The 22,186-nt window shown below is 33.8% G+C and overlaps 1 protein-coding gene across 1 annotated transcript; it reads left to right on the top strand.

Annotated features, from left to right (window-relative positions):
* The first annotated feature begins 607 nt into the window (after nt 1–607).
* IntS1 (integrator complex subunit 1) lies at nt 608–22,173 on the top strand. Its single transcript, XM_072522488.1, has 15 exons — nt 608–938; nt 996–1,246; nt 3,313–3,588; nt 3,659–3,851; nt 3,907–4,457; nt 4,935–5,800; nt 7,153–7,478; nt 8,927–9,140; nt 9,606–10,286; nt 10,585–10,808; nt 13,517–13,731; nt 13,865–14,314; nt 16,379–16,639; nt 17,927–18,645; nt 21,549–22,173. The coding sequence occupies exons 1-15, from the start codon at nt 758–760 to the stop codon at nt 22,105–22,107; spliced, it is 5,967 nt and encodes a 1,988-aa protein (XP_072378589.1). The 5' UTR covers nt 608–757; the 3' UTR covers nt 22,108–22,173.
* The last annotated feature ends 13 nt before the right edge of the window (nt 22,174–22,186 follow it).

Raw genomic sequence — 22,186 nt, 5'->3', positions numbered from 1 at the left:
GTTTTTACCCGGTACTTGTATAAATAAACTCCCAATCCTCAGAATGTTTAATAGCCGTCCAGCTTTAACTTTCACCAATCCACAAAAAATATTAATTTGATTTTTTCTATTTGGAATACCATACCATTTTGGTATTGTACCTTCTTCTCGTTTAGCAATGTTTATTAGATATATAAAAATTGATATATACTGTTTTTATCTCCTATTTCTAAATTTTGGGATACATATTTTTTGGGGATAATATTTCATTTGCAAATTGCAATAGCGTGGATTAGAATGTTGCCACTAACACTTTTTTTTTCGGTGGATACTCAAAATTCTTTAGAAATAAATTGTAAATAAAAGTTGTGATTTAAGTAGAATTTTGAACAGTATTGAGTAAATATGCAATACTATTTGAAACCATGGCAACAGCACTTACATCAACCTCATAATACGCCTCATGCTACAAATGTTATGTTATACCTCCACATAACGTGACTAGTAGCGCCGTCACAATTACAAACGGCTGGGCCCATGCAAATCACTCTCCCCACTCTTCGTATACCACTTACACTTCTATTTGTTGTACATACTGTGGAAGAGAGGAGAGAGAAAGAGAAAATTGACAACAAATACACATCTAGGTTATGTTATGATAGATTATTTAAACTTGAAATTGAAAGATCTTTTACTTATTTTATATTATTGTGACGTAGAATTATATTGTATATTGAATAATTTGTAGATCTATTAAGGTTAACGTTCTATTTATACCATGGAACGCGGTAAAGGTGGGCCCGGTACAAGAGGGCCCAAATCAAAAATAACACAACCCTTGCCAGATTCATTTATTGCCTTAGGAGCAAAACAGTCGTCTTCACGAGATGATTCTAAAAGGACAGTACCCTTACCAAAATCATCAGTTTCTTCACATATTGTAGGATCTTCTGGAAAAGGTTTCTAAAATATATTTTAAAATATTTAATCCAAGATTTTATATTGGCATTTTTTAGCTTCAAGTGATAAACTCAAGAGGGAAGGAAGTTCTTCAACTTTAGCTTCAGTTAATCCTGCAAAGAAAATCAAAGTTAACCTCCCGGGATCAAGGACTGGCTTAAATGTAGCTAGTGGTAGTGGTTTATTACCAATTGAGCGTATGACAGGTGGAACTGAACCATGGGAGTCTCTTGTTGTGGAGTGTGATGCAGCAGATGCTTTTGAGACCATATCGTCGCACATTAATAATGACAATTCAGAAAAAGCAGTATGTTTTTTTAATTTTAGTTATATTTTATTCATTGGTATATTTATTTTAAGAGCGTAGGTGCAAAATTTCGGACCAATGCTTTTTAAATGCATTCATTTTTTTTTCGAATCCTGAGAAAACTAATAAATATTTTTGAAAAATTTAAACACAGAATGAAAGAATGCATTATTACTGAGGGCCGAAAGTCTATTCGAATAAACAAAAAGTTTCTTTTGAATGAGATATTTGAAATTAAAAATCACACTTAATTTTCTCTTTTTTTTCATCCCTGTAACTTACTAAAATATACATTATAGAAGTTTTCAGGGACTTTCGGCCCTCGGTAATAATGTAATCTTTCATTCTACATTTAAATTTTTCAAAAATACTTATCAGTTTTCCCAGGATTTGAAAAAAAAAATGAATGCATGTAAAAAGCATTGACCCAGAATTTTGCGCCTACACTCTTAATGTAAGATTAATTACTTACAACTCACTTCAATTTTGTCTTGAAGAATTTAAAAAAGCATTTACAAGTTTCTAAACATATTTAAATGATTAATCTGCTGAACAACCCATTATTTTGTGTGCAGATGACTTTCACGATCTTTTATTTCTTTTCTTTTAACATTGTAAACATAAAACAACAGTGAAATAATATACATTTGATGCTATGATTTTACACTATGAATTTGCAAACAATTACTGCTTTTTAGTTGAGAATTTGAAGGGAAAAAAGGGCAACAATTCTCCTGAAAATTTAGGATTCAATCCATCTTACACCAGATCCTGGTAGATCTACTGTTAGTAACTTTTGGGTATTCAGAATGATATTATTAATTAGATAAAGAATGGCTATAGAATAGTGATATGGATGATGTCTATACTGATTTCAGTAAAGCATTTAAGCAGATAAATCATGCTGCTATTATCAGTAAATTAGAGAGAATGAACATGCCTTTATTTACTTGAAAGTACTTTGTAGTTATCAAGCTACCTTACATATAGAAAACAGCTGGTTAAAATTAAGAACCATTTATCTAATCACATTTCAGGTTATTTCTAAGATCCTCAAGGATCTCACCTTGTAATTTCTTTATAAATAAAATTGGTTCAGATTTTCAATTTATACATTTCTTCTCTTCACAGATGATCTTAAGTTATATGCAAGAATAAACCATGTTGATGATTGTTTAAGGACATAGTGGCTTGGCCGAACTGGTCAGAAGTCAATGGAACGACTCTGAATATTGAGAAGTGTAACTGTATTACATTTACTAGATCAGAGTCCCAGTAGTTTTTAATTACCATCTTCACAATACATTATTAAACAGACTAAGTGTTGTAAGGGACTTAGGAGTACTTTTCACAGGTTCTTTTAATCATCGTATTAACTAGATTACTACAAAGGCCCTTCAGGTGCTTGGTTTTTTTTATGGAACTGTAAAGATCTATCAGTTAAATTGGTATAAATAGCATGCACTGCTTTAGTTTGTTCAATTTTGTAGTATGAATCTAGTGTGGTCCCTATATTAGAAAGTTGATATCAATATCATTAAAAAACATTCAGTACCAATTTCTGAGCTTCATCATGATGAGATACAAAGCATTTCAGTCTTCTTACTCTTAAAAAAAAAAACAAAAAATAACCTGTGACCACTATACTAATTAGGCTTATCAGAATCCAGTAGTAGGTATGGTTTTCTCAAATTTTTCAATGAATTCAGTAATAAGGCTATAAATTTTACTGCACTATCTTTATATGCTTTCAAGCAGAGCATTTAACAAGTTTTAAATCAATTTTAATAACATAAGTATTTATTTTTATATTTTTAATGTTTGTGATATATTTTATTTTTGTAACTTGTGGACATACATTAGTAATTTTTATAAACACCTATTGTAATTGTAAAAAGGGGTGATTCCTTCTAATAAATAAATCTAAATAAAAGTTGAATTCATTGCAAGAGGGACAAATTTATGGTAATCTGGTATTGTCTATGACTATATATATGGAAAGTCCAGTTTAATTTGTTTGTTATAAATTTTTGTATTACAATAATAATCTTAGTACAATTTTTTAGGTTGGGTATATTCTTGGCCTTATAAAAAACCTAAAAAATCAGAGATCTAAACCATGCAAAGTGGTTTATTCAGTCCTTGGGCTAGTATGTTCACTAAAAGCTTCTATATTTACACACGATATGATAGTTACAGCTATGTTAAGTGTATTAAGAAGAGATGTTAATGCTGGATTAAAACCTGTTAATAGGGGGAATCCACAGGTTGATCAGATATTTTTAACTTTTTTATCTCGTGCATATGCAGAACTTGATAATTGGCCAGAGATTTTTGTTAGAGTAAGTATTCTTATTATATTTTTGCTATTGTACCTACAATTTCAATATCATTCATTGTAACTTGTTTCAGCTTTATGTTGAAGATGCTGTTGGAGATAGAGTGTTCGTTGATTCTCCACTTGCCAAACCATTTGTAGATAATATTATAACAGCATTTAATACTAAAATGCCCCCATCATCACTGTTAAAGTCAGAAACTTGGACTTCTGCTTCCAGGGACACATCAAGTCCTTTGACAATTAATAGTATTGATGAAGATGATGGTATAGTATTTATTTATAGTATTTTTTTTTCACTGAAAAAATGTTTTTCTTTTAGTTTTCAGTGAACAACGGGCGGTTGTTGAATCTTGGCCATATAAAGTATATCCTAGATTCACGCAAGCTCAAGAAAAAGTAGAACAAATCGTACTAGAAGCGATAAAAGAACAGCTAGCAAGAAGACAACAACCAGAAACTATTACTAAAAACTTTGTGCGATTTTTGAGCACAGCCTGTGGTTTGGTGGAGATAAGAATCATAGCTGTCTCTCGCATAGAGACGTGGTTGCACAACCATAAATTGATGAAACCAGCTCAGGAGCTTTTGGCTTATTTGTGTTACAACTGTTCAGCCAACTCTCAAAGAGATCTTGAAGTTATTGTTCAGTTGAGTAAACTTCGATTGAAAAATAAGCCTATTGTTAATTTCTTCAATAACTGTTTACGTGAGATGGTGTACTCGTTTCCAGAGAATTTGTACCCTTTGTTAAAATATACCATTTATAATGAACTTAGTAATGCGAGAAACACAAATAACTTAATTGTTGTTGGAGCTCTATTTCAAGTTGCACCTGATTCCAGCGCAGACGCATTTGCTGATATATGTTTGGTAAGTATTTAAAATCATTTTTATTAAACACAGATTTCCCAACAGTTCATAACTTACTTTTCAAACAGATTCAGTGAGTTTTGAATTTAGTGAGTTGAGATCCTAGCATAAAAGAAATTAAGTTGCAAAATATTTATAAGTGTGTTTATAACAGGTAAATAATAGCGCTGAGCATTAAAAATAAATTACCACATTCAGCCTTGAAGGACGTCTTCTTTCTGCGCAATTAGGACAGCATCGTCTGCTTAATGTATCATTTTCAGGTCCGCATTCCCCACTTTCGATGAACGAATTCGATGGTTTTTTCTCCAGTATTTGCCTTTGCACAAAAAATTTCCTCATACCTGATATGAAATAGTTATGGGCTTTGTTGTTTTTCTGCTTTTATGAAAGTGTTTACTTTGTTGATCTACTTTGACGATTAAAATTAATCATATTTTCTAAGTTCAGTTAAATTGATTATTTTTTCCTTTTTAGGAGTTACTTCTAAACAAAGATGACTATTTGCGTTCCCTGCGGGCTCTCCTGAAAGAAATCAACCGGGTTTTGAGGCACGAACTAAACCTTTTTAGCGTTGTACACGCTCTTCTTAGAGAACGAAAGGAATTTACAAACAATGTACGCGATCACGAGTTTCGAGAAAGAATTTTCTTGTCCCTGGCCGATCTGAGTTGCATGAGCATGTTGCTCTGCGTAAGTCCACCAGTCAGAGATGCAGCTAATCAAAGCAAACGTGATGTTGGTGTTTTGAAGACGTTTCAGATGCAAGTCAGTAACATCCAAAGAGAATGCGTGACTTGGTTGCATGATTCGGCTCTTAGAATCTATAGACCGAGCATTACGGACTTCGTGCATGTTTTACATAAGGTTTTGTTCCTGGAGCAGGCTGAGCATTACTACAAAGTGGACAATTGGCCGGGAGAGAACGAAAGAAACTTGTTTTTGCGACTTACTAGCGAAGTACCTCTCTTACAAGCCACTTTACTTCGTATTTTATTGATAGGAATATCAAAAGAACATCCCATCACTGCCCAAGAAGTTATTGAAGTCACAGATCAGCTGATTAAAAGAGCCGCTAATTTACCGCAAGATTGCGCGCCATCTTTGGTGGTCGATAAAATAGAAATTATAGATTTCTTCTTCAATTTGTGCAGTTACAATTATCCAGAGAACTTTACCTTGCCTGTAGGTTATCTACCTCCTAAATTGGCGATTATAACTTTGTATTGGAGAGTTTGGTTGATGCTGTTGATCCTAGCGGCGCACAATGCAATGAGTTTTGGCAGCTTGGCCTGGAATAAATACCCAACTTTGAAGATGTTTATGGAGATGTGTATTACTAAGTAAGTATTGTAACTAGAATTGAATTCGCTATTTGAATTATGTATATATATATATATATATATATATATATATATATATATATATATATATATATATATATATATATTTTATATATATTTTCAGGGATTCTACAGTATTCACTGCCTTCCCTCGCTCAACCGTTTCCATCTCTCTCTGTTGCCCCATTCTCCATCGTTTAGGCCTCTCTTACTAAATGGCGACGTCTACTTCGTTCCTCCAGGATTTTCGGGGTCGTCCTCTTTTCCTCCTTCCTATGGGGCTCCATTCGGTTATTCTCTTTATCCATCTGCTGTCGCTAGTTCTTCTTACATGTCCATACCACTTTAGTCTTTTTTGTTCTACATATGTTAATATGTCTGTTTCTATTGATGTTCTTTGCTTTATTTCGTCATTACTTCTCCTATCCATTCTTGTTACTCTGCAGCTTCTTCGCAGGCATTCCATCTCTGTTGCTACTATCTTACTGCTGTTTTTCTTGTTTATGATCCAATTTTCAGCCCCATAGGTCATAATACTTCGCACTAATGTTTTATTATGAATTGTTTATTATGAATTATTTACACTTATTTATTTTTACGTTGTATGATTATTATGTCATTCCACAACACACTGCTTAAAAACTACCAACTTCATCACAATAACCGGTCAAGTTCCTCACCACATTTTTTTTTAAATACATTTTTTTAATATTCAGACACTACAAATAAATTATGAAAAATTAACGTGATAAGTTCTCTAAAACATGTATAGATGATATTTCTGGTAATAGAAATACAGAACTACAGAAAATATGAGATTTGTTCGAAAACTATGCAACTTAGAAAAGAAAATATGGTTTTTCTCAGAGCCTTTTTCAGTTCTGACGTACTGTTGTGTCTTGGGCATCTTAAAAAGCAATGCATCTAATTCGAGACAAATTTGACAGTTGCCAAGATCGTATTAGCCAAATTTGCACTTGTTATGAAATAAATATGGCATTTTATTGCAATTTGAATTAAAAAAAAAACCAAAGTTGTACTTTTACTTACTTTTCTATAAACTGTTATAACTGTTTTAATTGCACAGAGAATATCAACAATAACGGTAGATTTTACGATATATAAAAGCTCAGGAAGCAGTATTGACTTTTTTCCTTGTAATTCAGCCAGTTGGCTTAGGGCTTAGTTGGCTTTTTTGGGGGTTGTAAAAATCAGAATGACAAAATTTTGGTTTTTCTTTTTTAGTAAAGGTTTACAGTTCTTATGCATATAAAGAAGAGCATTAAGTGCATTGATTTTCCTTCAGTTAATAGTATAATTTAACAAAAATCTAAAATTTTGCTTATTTTCAGCCATTTTTCTTTTCCTCCTCCCACGATGACATCTCTCGATGAAGACTACCAGTCCAAAGAACAACAAATACTTGTACTGGAAAAACAAACCATCTTAGAATTCGAATCTCACTTGGCCGCAGCCAGCACTAAAGTGGAGATCAACGAACAAACCAGTTTGTTGTTGCCTCAGTGCATGGAACTCAGACCTACAGGGGAAGCGAGACGTCCACCTCAGAACGTCTTAGACCAATTGCAAATTCTTAACAACTCGCATAGGTTGGGTCATTTGTTGTGTAGATCTCGATGTCCTGATTTTCTCTTGGATATCATGTCCAGACAAGGAGGTAAGACACATAAAGATAACAGAAAAATACGAATGCGTTTAGTTTCATTGGTGCTGTGGTATTGACAATTGGTAAAATTGCTTGGTGATATTGCAAAATATATTTAAACAATTTAAAATTTTATCGGTAATTGTAATTATTAATAAATATGTAATAAAATTTTGTATTTTTACGAAACAAGGAACTTGTCAATACCTATTATTTAGCGACAGTTATAGTTTTACAACAGCCCCACTTAAGTAGGAGTTTAACATTCTTTATTATTGTAATTATACTTTGATTTACACAAGCAGATCCATCGTTTAAAAAAATTACAATTACTCTGACACATTTGACACATTGGTCCTTCGAGTCGGAATACTTATAGCTCAGGGAAATAAGTAAAAAAGTTAGTCAATTTCAATTAACCAGATAGCTGACAAGTTTTTTATTTAGTATATGCCTAGAGCAAGAGAGTCTATATGTTTTCTGCTAATAGTTTCTAATTAATTCTGCTAATTTTCTGCATTAAGTGCAAAAAATGTAGTTTTTCGATTTTTTCTCACAATTAAAAAGGTATATAATTGAAATAAAATCTTAAATCAATTGAAAAATAGACAAAATCGTTAAAGGTTTATAAGTCTCGTCAAATCTAATTTACCCTTTTGTTATTGCGACAAAAGATGTGTGTTGTAGTACTTAGCGACGCCTCAAAATTTCAGATCGATCCATCAATTAGTGTATAAGTTTATCCCAAAGATCCTTTTTTAACAACATGTCAGAAAATAATACGACAAATGGTAATTATGCGGGTATAACAGTTAAAGAGTTCTAGCAAGTATTTAATATTTACGAAAAAAAAAGTAAAAATAACATTTTTTCTGTATAATGAATCGTCGAATCTAGCATAAAAAGTTCGTACTTTTTTTCTGCTTTTTTCCACCCCCTTCACCCATACTCCTACTCGTAAATATCAAGTGAAAGTATGTGTATGTACAAGTCAATTCTTTGGTCTATAATAATTTTGTCATTCTCCCCGTGAAAGATTAATATTTATTTATTTATTAACGGAATCCATTTACAAAAGTTTTAACAAAGCTACACCTTAAAAACAATAAATTTCTAAAATATCAAACATCTCAAAATAATAAATTATAACAAACTTTAATACAGCTATCAAGGGGAGACTAGTATTGACATCTGGTTACCTTCGACATGTATACTTCTCATAAAGAAAATATCGTCCGCTCCGCCTTTCAATCAAAATCCCGCGCCGGCGGTATCGACTTATATATACCCATCGCTCCATTATGTAAGCATCAATTCAAATAACATCGCCCAAATTTATTCACGTCGCTAGTCTCGATCCTCATCGCTGCACTATGTTTTTACTCTTAATATATAAAAACGAAAATATAAAACTGCTGTGAAATTCATTTGCATCTTAATGAAAAATTTTGTTTATTTAGGTACTGCCCACATGCCTTGGTTAGCAGAGCTAGTTCACAGCTCCGAAGGCGTTTTAGCCCATCTCCCCGTTCAATGCTTATGCGAGTACTTGCTTTCAACTGCTCCGGCAGAGAAGCTGACCAAACATGGACAGTTGTTAGCGCATTTAAGGGATGTTGTTAATGGAAATGAACCGCAGACAGCTTGTGAAGTTTTGGAGTATTTATTTAGAAGGTAAATATGTGTAAACATTAACTTTTATGCCGTGTTTATTAACAACAACTTGGCCCCAAATATTTCAAATACATATTAACAGCTTGAGTTTTTAAATTTATTGGTAAATACTATTACAATCTTACAACGAGAATACTTTTTTTCTACCTGAATATTTGAATGTCTAAAGAAGGAAGAAAAACTTGTGAAAAATGAAAGAAGCCATATAAATAAACATGCAATTCATTTTTAACACTAAATTATAGATTTGCGCCAAATACATGCAACTCACAATACTTCATTAACCTATTTTATGCTTACATCAAGTTGAGTTATTTTCTCCATCTAAAAGTATATATTTTTTCAAGCCTGTCTATTCAAATTTTCACTTAAAAATTTCATTCGATGAATAATATTTCTTTTTACTTGTTTGTCTCAAAATTTTGTTGCAATCCTCGAAGAAAATAACAAATATATTTTTTGTAGGTTAACTTCTGAACACGGAGCCAGTCGTACTCAAGCTACAAAGGGATTGTGTCTTATTTTAGCCCCAACCGACGACTTAGAGGTAGCAAACGAAAACCATACCCTTTGGCTGACGCAGTACATCAACCAGTTCACTCATTTTCTATTGATTAAACCTATTTTGATTCAATTTTTGCGTCAAGCAGTGCAAATAGAAACAAACCCGGCACGAGTGTCCAGTTACATAAACTTTTTATCTCAGCAAGAGTGTAGCGATTCTTTTGTGGATTTGAACGAACTGGTTACAGATTTGTCTTCGGTGATCATAGAACGTCATAGTGTCGCTTCGTATGTTTTGCCAAGCGAGGACAACATTACTTTAAAAAATTTGCTGCAACTGTTCTATCTCTATACTCAAAAGGCCAAAGAAAATGCGGAAGAATCGTATACGATTCACGAGAGTTATGGGCATGAGTATGTTATAGTTTCTTGGGCTACCGGTGAACAGTGTCCTCTGCAGCCTGTTATAATTCATGCCACTATTGTTCTCTTAACGTACGGTCCTCTGTCTACATATGAACCCTTCAAAATGCTGTTAAACAGTTGGTTTCCTGATAATATGGAACATCCAAGAGCATACTCGCCTGACACTTCGGAGACTACTTCATATTTACCGGACTGGATGAAATTAAGGATGATAAGGTAAGCTTTTTCCATTTACTAAACTGTTAAAATGGATCAAAGTCTAATTCTATTGCACTTTACAAAGCAATTCTATGTAATTTGTTCCATTTAGTTTATATCAAGAGTTTTTTCATGGTTTTCCTTATGATTTATGATGGAATTGATTAGGTTAGGTTAGGTTATATCTAAGTTGCATGGAACGTGTTAAATCCCTACTATCATTACTTTTATCATTTCATCGTTGTCTTTTTTTAATTAGTTCATTATTAACGAAAACATTTAATTGCTAATATGTAATATCTGACATTTTTTGTAGATCAAATGTTTCACAACTGGTTGACGCTGCCATTGAAAAGTTAGATCCCACTAAACTGGTACTTTTTATTCAATCGTTCGGTATACCCACAAATTCTATCAGTAAACTTCTACATACTTTGGATAAAGCTACAATTTTGGACCCCAAACTGGTAGTGGACAACGTATTGGACAAGGCGTATATGATACAATTGGTAGAAGTTCAAAACAAAAGAGGAGCTACAGGTAAGTAAATCTAAAATACTTCATGAATTGTATCGAAGGATGAATTAGCTAAAAAAGATAAATATAGGTTTGAACAGTACACTAGTAAAACAATAATATAGTCTGTCCGATGAATACTTTGCATAATTGTAACACTACTCACGAATAATTTTTTATATTATGTCCCTTTTCTACTCACATAACCTAAAACAACGAAACTAAGCCGCTTGATAGATAGATAGATACGTTTACTGACAATTTTTATATAGTAAACACTACATGTCATGTCACAATATAAATAAGTCACTTATGTATACATAGGAAATTACTACGAAATAATACAAGAACACATAATATAACATATTATGCAGTGAAAATATGAAGTGGAATTATTTTTTATATTTTGAATACATCAGGCCAGTGACCCTCATTAATACATTTGTTAAATATTATTGTGAGTGGTTCAATAATTATATCTAGAGATGCCTTAATAATTTTACTGTTAAAACCATAGTAGTCAACACATGAGCAATTTTTTAATTTGTGTATGCATTCTTTCACATCAGATGCTACTATTGGGGCCATCAAGAACGAACTCGATCTTCTAGGTAGCCTACTAAGATAGTAGTTTATGTCATGCTCAGTATGCTTTGTATGCTTGTCATGCTTTGTACATCCACAATAGAATACATCAAACAAAGATAGCAATGTGTCGAAGGACAGTGACTGATTCGCCCACTGGAAAATTTAAGTTTAGTATCTGACAAATGACAGCGCATTTATAGTGTGCTATATTAGTTGTGTGCTAGTGTGTATATATTTATAACTGATTTTCATACAATCCACGTACAATATAATAACTTTAAATCCACTTTCGTAAATTGAGTTTATATTAAAAAAAAGTTACCTTAGTCTTCAGGGGACATTCCATCACAATAATGTGCTTAATGGTTTGACGAGGTTTTCCAAACTCACATGATTGTGTGCGGCTCATTTCTCATTTGTACAGACAGTCGTGACATAGCGCATGGGATGCTCATGAGGTAGGACTGCTACTGCCCAACATTCGTCTTATTTCGCTTAAGCTCTGAAATGTTCCTTGTATAGTTGGCTTGCCATGAGAAATAGGTGTGACCTAGATTTAATCCTCTTCAGTGTGGGATGTGTGGTACATCTATATGTATCGGTCGTTGGGGGTTCACAATTATCTTTTTGTATTGTATTAGGATTCTCTATTGTCTACGGATATGAGGAGGTATTATGTGATACAGGACAGAAAGCTAGGGAGAACTACTTCTTATACATTCACTGATGATCCCCATGGTTTGATTGAGTATGGTGTCAATTTTCTTTACATGGTTGCTGTTCAACCATACTGGAGAGCAGTATTCGGCCGCCGAATAGACCAGGCTGAGGGCTGATGTTCTGAGGGGTGGAATTTGCTCTCCAGGTTGTTCCTCATAATTTGTGGATGCTGTTGTTTCGAGTGTTCATTTTGGCAGCACTGTTTTCTAGATGTTCTTTTTAGACAACGTTCGGTACATGGTTATGCCTAGATATTTCGGGTTTGGGTTGAAACATAGTAGGTTGTTATTTCAGGCTTAATATCCGCTTGCGTCTTATTCAAATGAAAGCAGGCACACCCCGTTTTAGCAGGATCACACCTTTCTTGGAATTCCTGTTGGAGTGACTGTAGGTTACGATTCTGTCCCAGTGTGTATTCTTAAATCCACGTATGTGTTATTTCCTAAACCAAGTCGTACCCGTTTCTTGGCAGTTGTTATAATTACATTCGTAAATATATGTTAATTAGAGCTCTTATTTGCAATCCATGTGACAATGCTGCGCAATTCGTTAGTGAACTTAGCTCAGTTAGCCAGTTTTGAGGTTCCATTTTGGTATATGAATTAAGTAGATAATTGAAATGTTATAACTTATTTCGAGAATGATAGGTCAGTGCTGACTATAGACAATATAATACAAATAGACAGTACTGCCCGTTCCCCCAGTGCGACAGAGAAAGCTGACGCAAAGCAGTCCCTGCATCCATTTCTAATGGGCCGGGTTTATCGACCGCGTGAAGTGAATGACCAATGGCAAGGTTGCATGGTCGATAAACCCGGCCCATTAGAAAGAGATGCAGGGACTGCTTTGTGTCAGTTGTCCGTGGTATTTACCACGGACACGATCTAGTTTACACCCTAATCTCTAACCGGAAGTATATTTCAGCTATTAATAATTAATGCTAGGAATTTTTACCTTGTATGTTTCCCATAACGACTGTGTCAAAATATTCCCAAGCTCTGCAAATTATTATTTTCCTTTAAAACATGGTATTACGTTTATTGATTTGTGATTTTTTTGTTAGTAAGGTTTTTTCTTTAGTAATATTAATTGTATTCATCAATATCATTATTATGTACCTTTTTGTATCATTTTTCTTGCATCGCTTTAATGCCCATAACTGTAGTGTCAAAACTATTTCGGAAATGATAGGTAGGTAATTCAAAGATGTGGTATAACCTCAAAAAAGTGACGTCACTGTAGTTGTCACTTTATACCAACCACTAAGAATTAAGTTGAGCATTACCAACCTACAATATAGCTTAGTGTTTGCCATCTATAATGTCATTCAATATAATAATAATAAAATATGATAATTTGCATATGTAAAAAATAATTTTTTATAATGTTACAACTGTTTTCAAGTATATTTTATAATTCATTAGGTGGCGAGACCTTCGTAAAAGCCATAGAGATGCAAATGCCGATAATTCAAGACGTAGACATACAAGTAGACATTGAAAACAAAAAGCAATTGCCAAATTTAATGAAACGTCCAAAGCTTGCGACGAATGAGTCAGATGTCGTTCAAAGTTTGAACAATCTTTTTAATCCCCATTATCAGTTTGACAAGAACGCGCTTATATTGTTGTTAATTAAGGTAAGATTATATTTCAAATAGCGGAAAATAAGTAAAAGTAAGTAACGAAAGATTTATAGTCTTTTTGCTGATTTTTGTATTGATTCAGGATATAGCATAACCAATTATCTCTTTATCTTTGTTTTATTTTCAGAGCGTAACATTAAAGAAAAGCACGGCGGACTTAATCTTCAATTTTATAAAATCCATACCCGTCAATTATACCTTGCCGGTGATAATGCAGTACAATTCAATTTCCACATTAATCCGTTTGATTTTCACCACAGGAGAGAACTACCCTGACAAGTTAAATTTCGCTACGCAGTTTTTGAAATTGATCCCGAACAAAAAGTCTTGCATAGCCGTCGTTCTGCAACAATACACCAAGGGCTCTGTTAGCGCCAATAAAGATACCAAGATGCAGGTAGATTGTCCCGTTGCAGGTAGTTCAGACGTCGATGTTAAGTATCCTCAAGAAATTGGTGAGCGGCTAGGACAGATTTTGCTCGAAGGGGACAATAAGGCTGAAAAAACTGGCTTGATTGTAGATTGGCTGTCGGCTATAGAACTGGAAATTGCTAACTCGAATAAACATAAGCTCCAGGTAAATACTTTTAGTGTTTTTTGAGGTTTCAACTCTGATACGATCATATTTTAAAAGAAAATTGACTTCGATATTCGTACCACTTTTGATATAACTTTTTTAACAGTTTGTCGCTACTTTGAACTCCGTGTTACATATTATGTTTATATGGTATTAAGTCACAAGTTATTGCAATGAAAATCATATTTTTAACTAACTAATGGCTGTAACTAAATGTTTCTATTTCCAGTCCGGAAATTGTTTTCAAAAAAGATCATTTTGAAAAATTTTAAGAAAACATATAACCAATAAGTTGTTGTTAGTGGGTTATGTTTTTTAAAATTTATGGTTGAGTTACTCAGTCTCGATATTGTAGGCAACAGGATGCTTATGGTTGAAAAATATTTGAGGGTGATGTTTTTACTCTCGGAATATCAAATTCTGACTGTTTTGTTTTTTTTTGTATTATATGGTTATGTAATGTGTGTCCACGTAGATTATATGTTGTGTATTGTGTATAAATTGTAGATATATGTCTCCGACTTCCTATTAATCCGCTATTATTAGTATATTCTTGTCGTTGACTTCTTCTTTTAGTATTGGCAACCAAAGCCTGTTACATTTTTGTATTTTGTTGTGTTTGGTTTTGAACAGGATAGATATTGGTGTGTTTACTGTTTTAAATGTTGTGATCTACTTATTTCCTATCTTTTCCAATTTTTCTGATAAGCCTTTTATATATGGTATTGTCATCTTTTGAATCCTTTCTTGTGAGAGTTTCTGGATTGCTTGTGGTATTTTGTTGTTTCTTTCCTTCAATCTGGTAAAATACCTTGTTTATAAATGACAATGGGTAGTCGTTTTTTGTTAAAACCTTTGTTGACAGGTTTATTTCTTCCTGAAATGCATTTTCATTAGAACAGGTGCTTCGGGCTCTATCATATAATGATATGATTCCTTTTTTCTGTAAACTTTGGTTACGTATCCTGTATCTTTTGTGATTCGTAACCTTTCTAATATCGTGTTAGCGTAGTTATATTTAAACTCAATATTCTTCTTCTTCTTTGGGTGCCGTGTCCGTATTCAGACGTTGGCCGTCATCATGTTTACAACTTCCTGAAATCTTTCTCTGTCGGCTGCTGCGCGAAATAATTCTTCTAGTGTGGAACCACACCATTGTCTAATATTACGCAGCCATGAAAGTTTCTTTCGACCAATCCATCTCTTTCCTTCAACTTTTCCTTGTATTATAAGGCGAAGTAGATGGTTTTTAGGTCCTCTAATTATATGGCCGAAGTATTCTGTTTTTCTCCTCTTTATGGTGTTTATGAGCAGACGTTCTGAATTGATCATTTGAAGAACATCTTCATTGGAAGTGTGCGAAACCCACGATATCTTTAGGATTCGTCTATAGCACCACAATTAGAATGCTTCTAACTTGTTTAGCATTGTGGTTTTTAACGTCCATGTCTCACAACCATACAATAGGATAATTTTTTATTTACTTCATGAATTCGTCCATATTTTCTACGTTTCTTTGCATTATTTCCCGTGTGTCCATAACATCACATTTAATAAATTCGTCACTCTCACTAGACATATTTACAACTTGATAACTCTCCTTTCAGGTTCAGTAAACAAACATACATAACCTCTGAACCATGTACAAACTAAATGTATTAACCGCTTCGTCGGTGTCGGTCACATTGGCATCCCTCTTTTTTTCCCTGTAGCGCTCAGACATGCCTCTTTTTTACTCTGTATAACGAATATAAAGATATGTTTTACATCCTGAGTAACCTCTTTCATCAATGTGAATTTTTTACATGAAATAGTATCCAGTTTGTGCCACTATATGGTCTAATTATCTCATTTTCGCTTGTCATTTGACATACCTCCTTTTTTCCCTGTACCATTCATATGTTGTTGTGAGTGAATCTCTTCGTTGGCTGTTGTATTTCGGCTTTAAGCAGACGGAGTACTTGAATTATCGTATTAAATCATCGATGATAAAAAAGATTTTGATAGGAAACAGCATATTAGTTATATATATATATTAAGTATTTTTTCTTTTCTTGTTTGCAGATGGAGCTCCTGTTTTCCAAACGGAAACTACAATTTCGACCATTATTGATGTCGCTAGTACTACAAAGGGCCACTTGGAAGATTTTGCATAACATTATGATATACTTACTTAGAGACGATCTCGTGAACGAAGTGTGCCCTTCTTCTGCTTTAGATTTTTTAACTGCCTTAACAAAAAGCCCCAAACTTTGGCAGGGCCGAGACAAAGCTATACCGAAACATTGTCACTTTGAAGATGTTCTACAGTTGAACTGCAGTCAGGTAAGTTGAATCGTAAAGTAGTCACTTATATGAAGACAAGGCAAGTCCGAGTGTAAGACATATACTTGAATGGTTTTATCATCAAAAAGGTGTTGGAAGAATTTGCATTTTATACGGGTGAAAATTACGCAACTTTAGTGCTTTTCTTACAGTTTCGTGAGACATTGCTACTTGGAGTGTCACATTGTGAAGTCATGTTGAGAGTTCTGCAGTAAAGGTGCCTAAAACTTATTTGTGCTGCTTTATTCAAAAACACGGCGATTATTTCGTTTTTTGTTAGCAATCCCAGGTCACGTGTTCTAAACTCGATACTTTACGGTTTTACTTGTAAAGATTTTGGGGTTTGTGTCCGCCCCCGCTAGATGGTTGATGTACTTTAGTTGAAAACTGCTCTACAAAATGTCCCCCTCACAAATAAATTTGACGTGTTTTTGCATATTTTTAGATTTTTTATAGGGACCAAATTATAGAGGGTGGTACCTTTTCAAATTGTCACACCTTTCGACTTTCTCTTTGGAGATTTTCAAATTTGGAGATCAAATCACTTCATTGATATAGAGTTAACTATTCACTACACTACTGGTGTCATTAGAATTATTAACGGAACAAGGTGAAATGTTGGCAGTCTTTGGAGATTTTATCGGGGCTTCCGGAATCTTAGTCTTCTCACTACCCAAATCACTTCATTGATATAGAGTTAACTATTCACTACACTACTGGTGTCATTAGAATTATTAACGGAGCAAGGTGAATTGTTGGCAGAAACGGACGGAGATTTATGCTGCTTATGTACCATCATCTCATTTATTAAGACAGTCAGGACGTTTTTCAATTTCATTGGCTTCTCGGATAATACTTGGTTTATAACAACATATATAGGTCTGGAATTTTCTTACATTATCTGGAATAAAGTTTATCTAATGGTCTGTTTCAAGAATTGCAGACTGAAATTAAATGTTAGTAGAATAAGTTTGTAATTCTTGTATTGTTTTCATCCGTGTAAGATCGAAGGAAGTTTTACACACGGAATTTCACAAAATCCAAGTTGTTCGTTGTTGTTTTTGTCGGATTGGACAACAACAGTTTGAGGTGAGGAGTAAAGTTTGTTTCCATTCCTTTCAATTTTAAAAGAGCATCCACAAACATGTATATCCCAGTCACTCTAAAAAATAATATACTTCTAATCTAAAGAAGCAGACAGTAAGCATACCAAAGCTTTCCTTTCAAAGTTTACCCTAAATTCAGCATTTATTGGGTTTTTTTTTTTAATTTATGTTTTTTTTACAGGCGCTAATAATGATAACATTTATAATTGAAGAATCAAAAACCAATCCAGATAACTGGAAGAGAAAAATGGAGACTCGTTTGCAGTTGGTCCTGCGAAGCTTAGGGAATAACGCAGTCTCGATCATGAACAAATTATTGCACGATGCGGACGATATTTATACACACGAATTGATACTAATGATCTATATGTCTGTTCCGTACTCTGTGCCAGACCGCATAGAAGTTAAACCAGAAACTTGCACGGATATTTACAACAAAAACTGCCCTAGTGCGATAGATGAAATATCTCATTGCCTTCTGAGTGCTCTAGCGGCAACGCCGAGGAATAAAGACTGGACTAAAAAGAGTCAGGAGCTAGAACTGCTCATAAGAAAACTAGTAGCGACCCATCCCTTATTAGTACTGAGACAGTTACCTATGTTAGCCGGATGTTTAAAAGGTAGAGCGCAATACGACTGGGGAGTGTTGAAAAGTCGAGGACATTTCATGCTGTTCGGACAGATTCTAGGACTGATGGAGCTCTTGCAGCCTTACATATTTAACCAAACGTCAACTTTGTGCGAACTGTTAGATTCATACTTTTTGCTGCTACAGTTTCACGGACAGGGAAAGGATTTGAGCGTTTTAGTTAGCAGAATCGTCATATTTATACAGAACTGGATGGTTAAAGACGTGAAAGGTGCGTCAAAATATTTGCAGCAGTACGGATCCTTGTTGCAGTAAGTATTAACAGAACCTGGTTATCTTTATTGACCATGCGCATTCGATAACAGACTATCTGCGCACCTGTGTCTCATTTAGTCGATCTAACAAAAACTTTTATTGTATTTATTTGTGCATCACTAACATTTTTTAAAACATATATGTAAATAGTTTTAATTTTTGAATCGAACTAACTTTTACTTTACTAAGTAAGAATTGTTTCTAGTTTGATATTTTAAAATAAAGTTTGAGGCTCAATATGTAGACCTGGGATGGGGAAACTTTTTCTTTCGCGTGCCAATATTTACTAAAGAAATATATGGCGGGCCAAGCTGTTGCATTTTTGGTTATGTTGTTTGCTGAAATAAAAATATTGATTTTTCGTAAACACTTTTATTGTGGAATATTACAAAATAAACTATTGAAATACAAAAGCAATCGTAGGTAACTACATTAAAATTTTATGTTAGCTGTGAAGTAGAAGGTAAAGCAGAACTAGACTTTGTGGAAATATGTGACATGTGGAACTGTTTTTGTTTTTGCATGATTTCGTCATAATTCGGTTGCATTTGTGAGGCTGAAATTTTTAGTAATGAAAAAAGGTGATCATACGACAGCCTATTACGAATACAATTTTTTCTTAGTTTCATTATTGAAAATGTTTGTTCGCACAAATAACTTTAAACAAACATAGCCATTATTTTTTGGGCGTGGGCAACTATATTTGGTTATTGTATCCTAAATATGGCCTTATAAAATTCCAGTTTGCTACTATTAAGAAAAAGTTGCTTCAAATGGGTGTTGAATTGCATACCTATTAGTTTAAGTTGAAGATTGGAGGGCGTTTCATCAACGTTGACATTAAAAAGTATGGAAAAAATGTTGGGCGACGGTTCAATTTCCTTAAAATCTAGAAATGTCTTCCTCAATTCCTTATGCAGTATCTTCAGTTGTTGAGCGAACCTTTGTAAGTTTTCTTCTGAGTCAGGTGACGTACTGCTCATTTTGGGAAAATGGGTGAGTTAATTTTTCTCCATACATCTGGAAAATAGTTTAAGATGCAATGTGAAGGCTTTTAAATATTCCCAAAGCTCATCTAAGAATTAATTCTCGCCTTGAAGCCTAGTATGGTAGAGAAGATAAGGAAATTCGCTTTCGGTGGATTATAAAAACTCTTGGAATTGTCTATGCATCAAATCTTGTGAATGTATTGTGCTTATAAGTTTAACAACCATGCTCAATACAGGTTGTACGCAAAGAGCTGCTTTACACAACATATCCTGGTGTATTAAGCAGTGCAGAAATAATTCATTATTATTAGGATTTTCTTTACAAAATATTCCCATAAACCCCACATTTCTGCTCATCATATTGGGTGCTCCATGCGTGGTTATATTATATAATTCTTCTTTAGGCAAGTTTAACTTTAAAATACCCTCAAATCAAGAATTATAAATATTTTTTCCTGTAGTATTTAAAAAAAAATTAATGGGAAAATCCCAGTAGTTGGCCGTATACCATAGTTAAAAAACTTATACAGAAATAAAAAACTTCAAAATTTGTATCTCGGTATAAAAACCTTTAATTAAAACTTGTTAAAAGTGTCGTCCAAAATTTATAGAAAAATAGATTTAGATAAAGCTAAAGACTGAAACTCGTTAATTTTTTCTGATCAAATAATGTTGCTTACAACTTCCATCTAATCTTTTACGAATTCACCATCCGATAATGTTTTGTTACTTTTAGCAATTTTGTAAGCTACAACATAACTTGGCTGTCCACTTAACTTCTCTTTTTGTCTTTAAACAAAAGACTTTCCTTCTGCCTCTGTCATATGCTTGTATTTGCATGTCTTTAAGAGAAGTGTCGATACAAATTAAAATCTTTAAAAACTGCAACTGATTCATTATAGATTAGGCACACTAGTTTGTCATTCAATTCTGTGAAAAAATATTTCCATGACCATTCTTTCTTAAAAACTCTACATTCAGAATCAACTTTGGCGTTTTTTCGTCGTCATTTTGCTACAGTAACAAAACAACAAACCAATATCAATACAGACTTGCTGCTGTAACAAACAAACCAATATCAATACATCTCTCAAAGAAGCGAATATTAATAAAAATATCTACATAAAAATTGAAGATCTGCTTCAAAATTTAGTTGCAACATTTTACCTCAACAAAAGATACATACCTATACAAGGGTTGCAAGTTAAATAACAATTTTTAAAACGCAAGTAATTAAATTTAGATTACTCATATGAACAAACTGCATTTAGATTTTATAACTAGGTGCAAAAGAACATCTTCCCTGTGGATTCCGAAATACCACAGGCTGTTAGCGGATGTTGTAGCACTTTGTAGTTTCGAAGTAAGAAAGAAATTATACTACATACGAACATGTGATTTGAAGTAAACCAAAACGACATGCACCAGTCGAAGCGCGCGGTCACTCAAACACACACTACGCAAAGCCGGATTTTAAAGCTTAGCAACGGGCCGTAATTTCCCCATCCCTGGTGTAGACTACAACCAACGATTTCAATCAGTAGAAAAGTTCTCAGCGGTGCGGAAGATTCGACCTTAATTTGTTTTTTTCTTATTCTGTGGTTAAGTAAAATTCTTAACGTCAGAAACGAATGGAAAGGGAGGAGGAGGCCTCGTCTGTGATATGTTACAACCACAATAATGGCCATAATTTATATGGGCTGATATAGACTACGCATGACAATGTGTGTAAAGGTACTTAATAATTTAAAATTTATAAAAATTAATGACTAAAGATAGCTATTTATGAAATGTCATAATTAATGTTGCAGCTTTCCCTAGCTCATAAATATAAAACTGTTTTATTTAAAAAAATATACATTTTGTTAACTTACTTAAAGTTATGTAATCTGTAACTTAATTTTTTTCAGTGACATTCAGTACAGTCAACCGGGAGTCCGTCCACTACTTTCCAGTGTATCTTTGCCGATAACTGACCAGTTAGGACCTACAGAAGTTCTCGTAGGAACAGTCACTCCTCCCGTACTAGAATCACATCCGTCACAATGGGCTCAACTTAAATCGGCACTTCAAGCATCAGATAACTTATCTGCCTTGCAAGAACTGGACCACATTACAAGCAAAAGACCTCAGTGGCTCGAAGAAGTGTCCCAATATCTCTGCAACTCCGTGTCTTCCCCGAATAGCTCCGCGAGGTCGTTGTCACTGTTGTTGATGATCAGATGGTTGAAATATAATCCCAAAGCTGCGAGTGAGGCTTTGCCGGCCGTATTGGCCTGCATCGATAATAAAAACGGAGATGTGGTGGAGAGTGTGCTCGAAAGACTGCCGGAATTAGTAGCTGTGATGCAAGAATACGCTAAGATTATTTTGACGAGAGTTTTTCAATTGGGTGTAAAATCTGCTGTAAATACGACCAGTAGTATTACGAAGAGTATTAATTTATTAAGTTTACAGTATGGTTGTTAATGTATATAACTTTTTAATGATACGATGTAATGATTAATGTAAGACAAATAAATTTATCCATTTGTCGTCTATTGTTCAT

Source organism: Diabrotica undecimpunctata, chromosome 2 (assembly GCF_040954645.1).
Source record: "Diabrotica undecimpunctata isolate CICGRU chromosome 2, icDiaUnde3, whole genome shotgun sequence".
Lineage (NCBI taxonomy): Eukaryota > Metazoa > Arthropoda > Insecta > Coleoptera > Chrysomelidae > Diabrotica > Diabrotica undecimpunctata.
The sequence above is the reverse complement of the archived record's forward strand: the minus strand, read 5'-3'. Positions and strand labels throughout refer to the sequence as shown.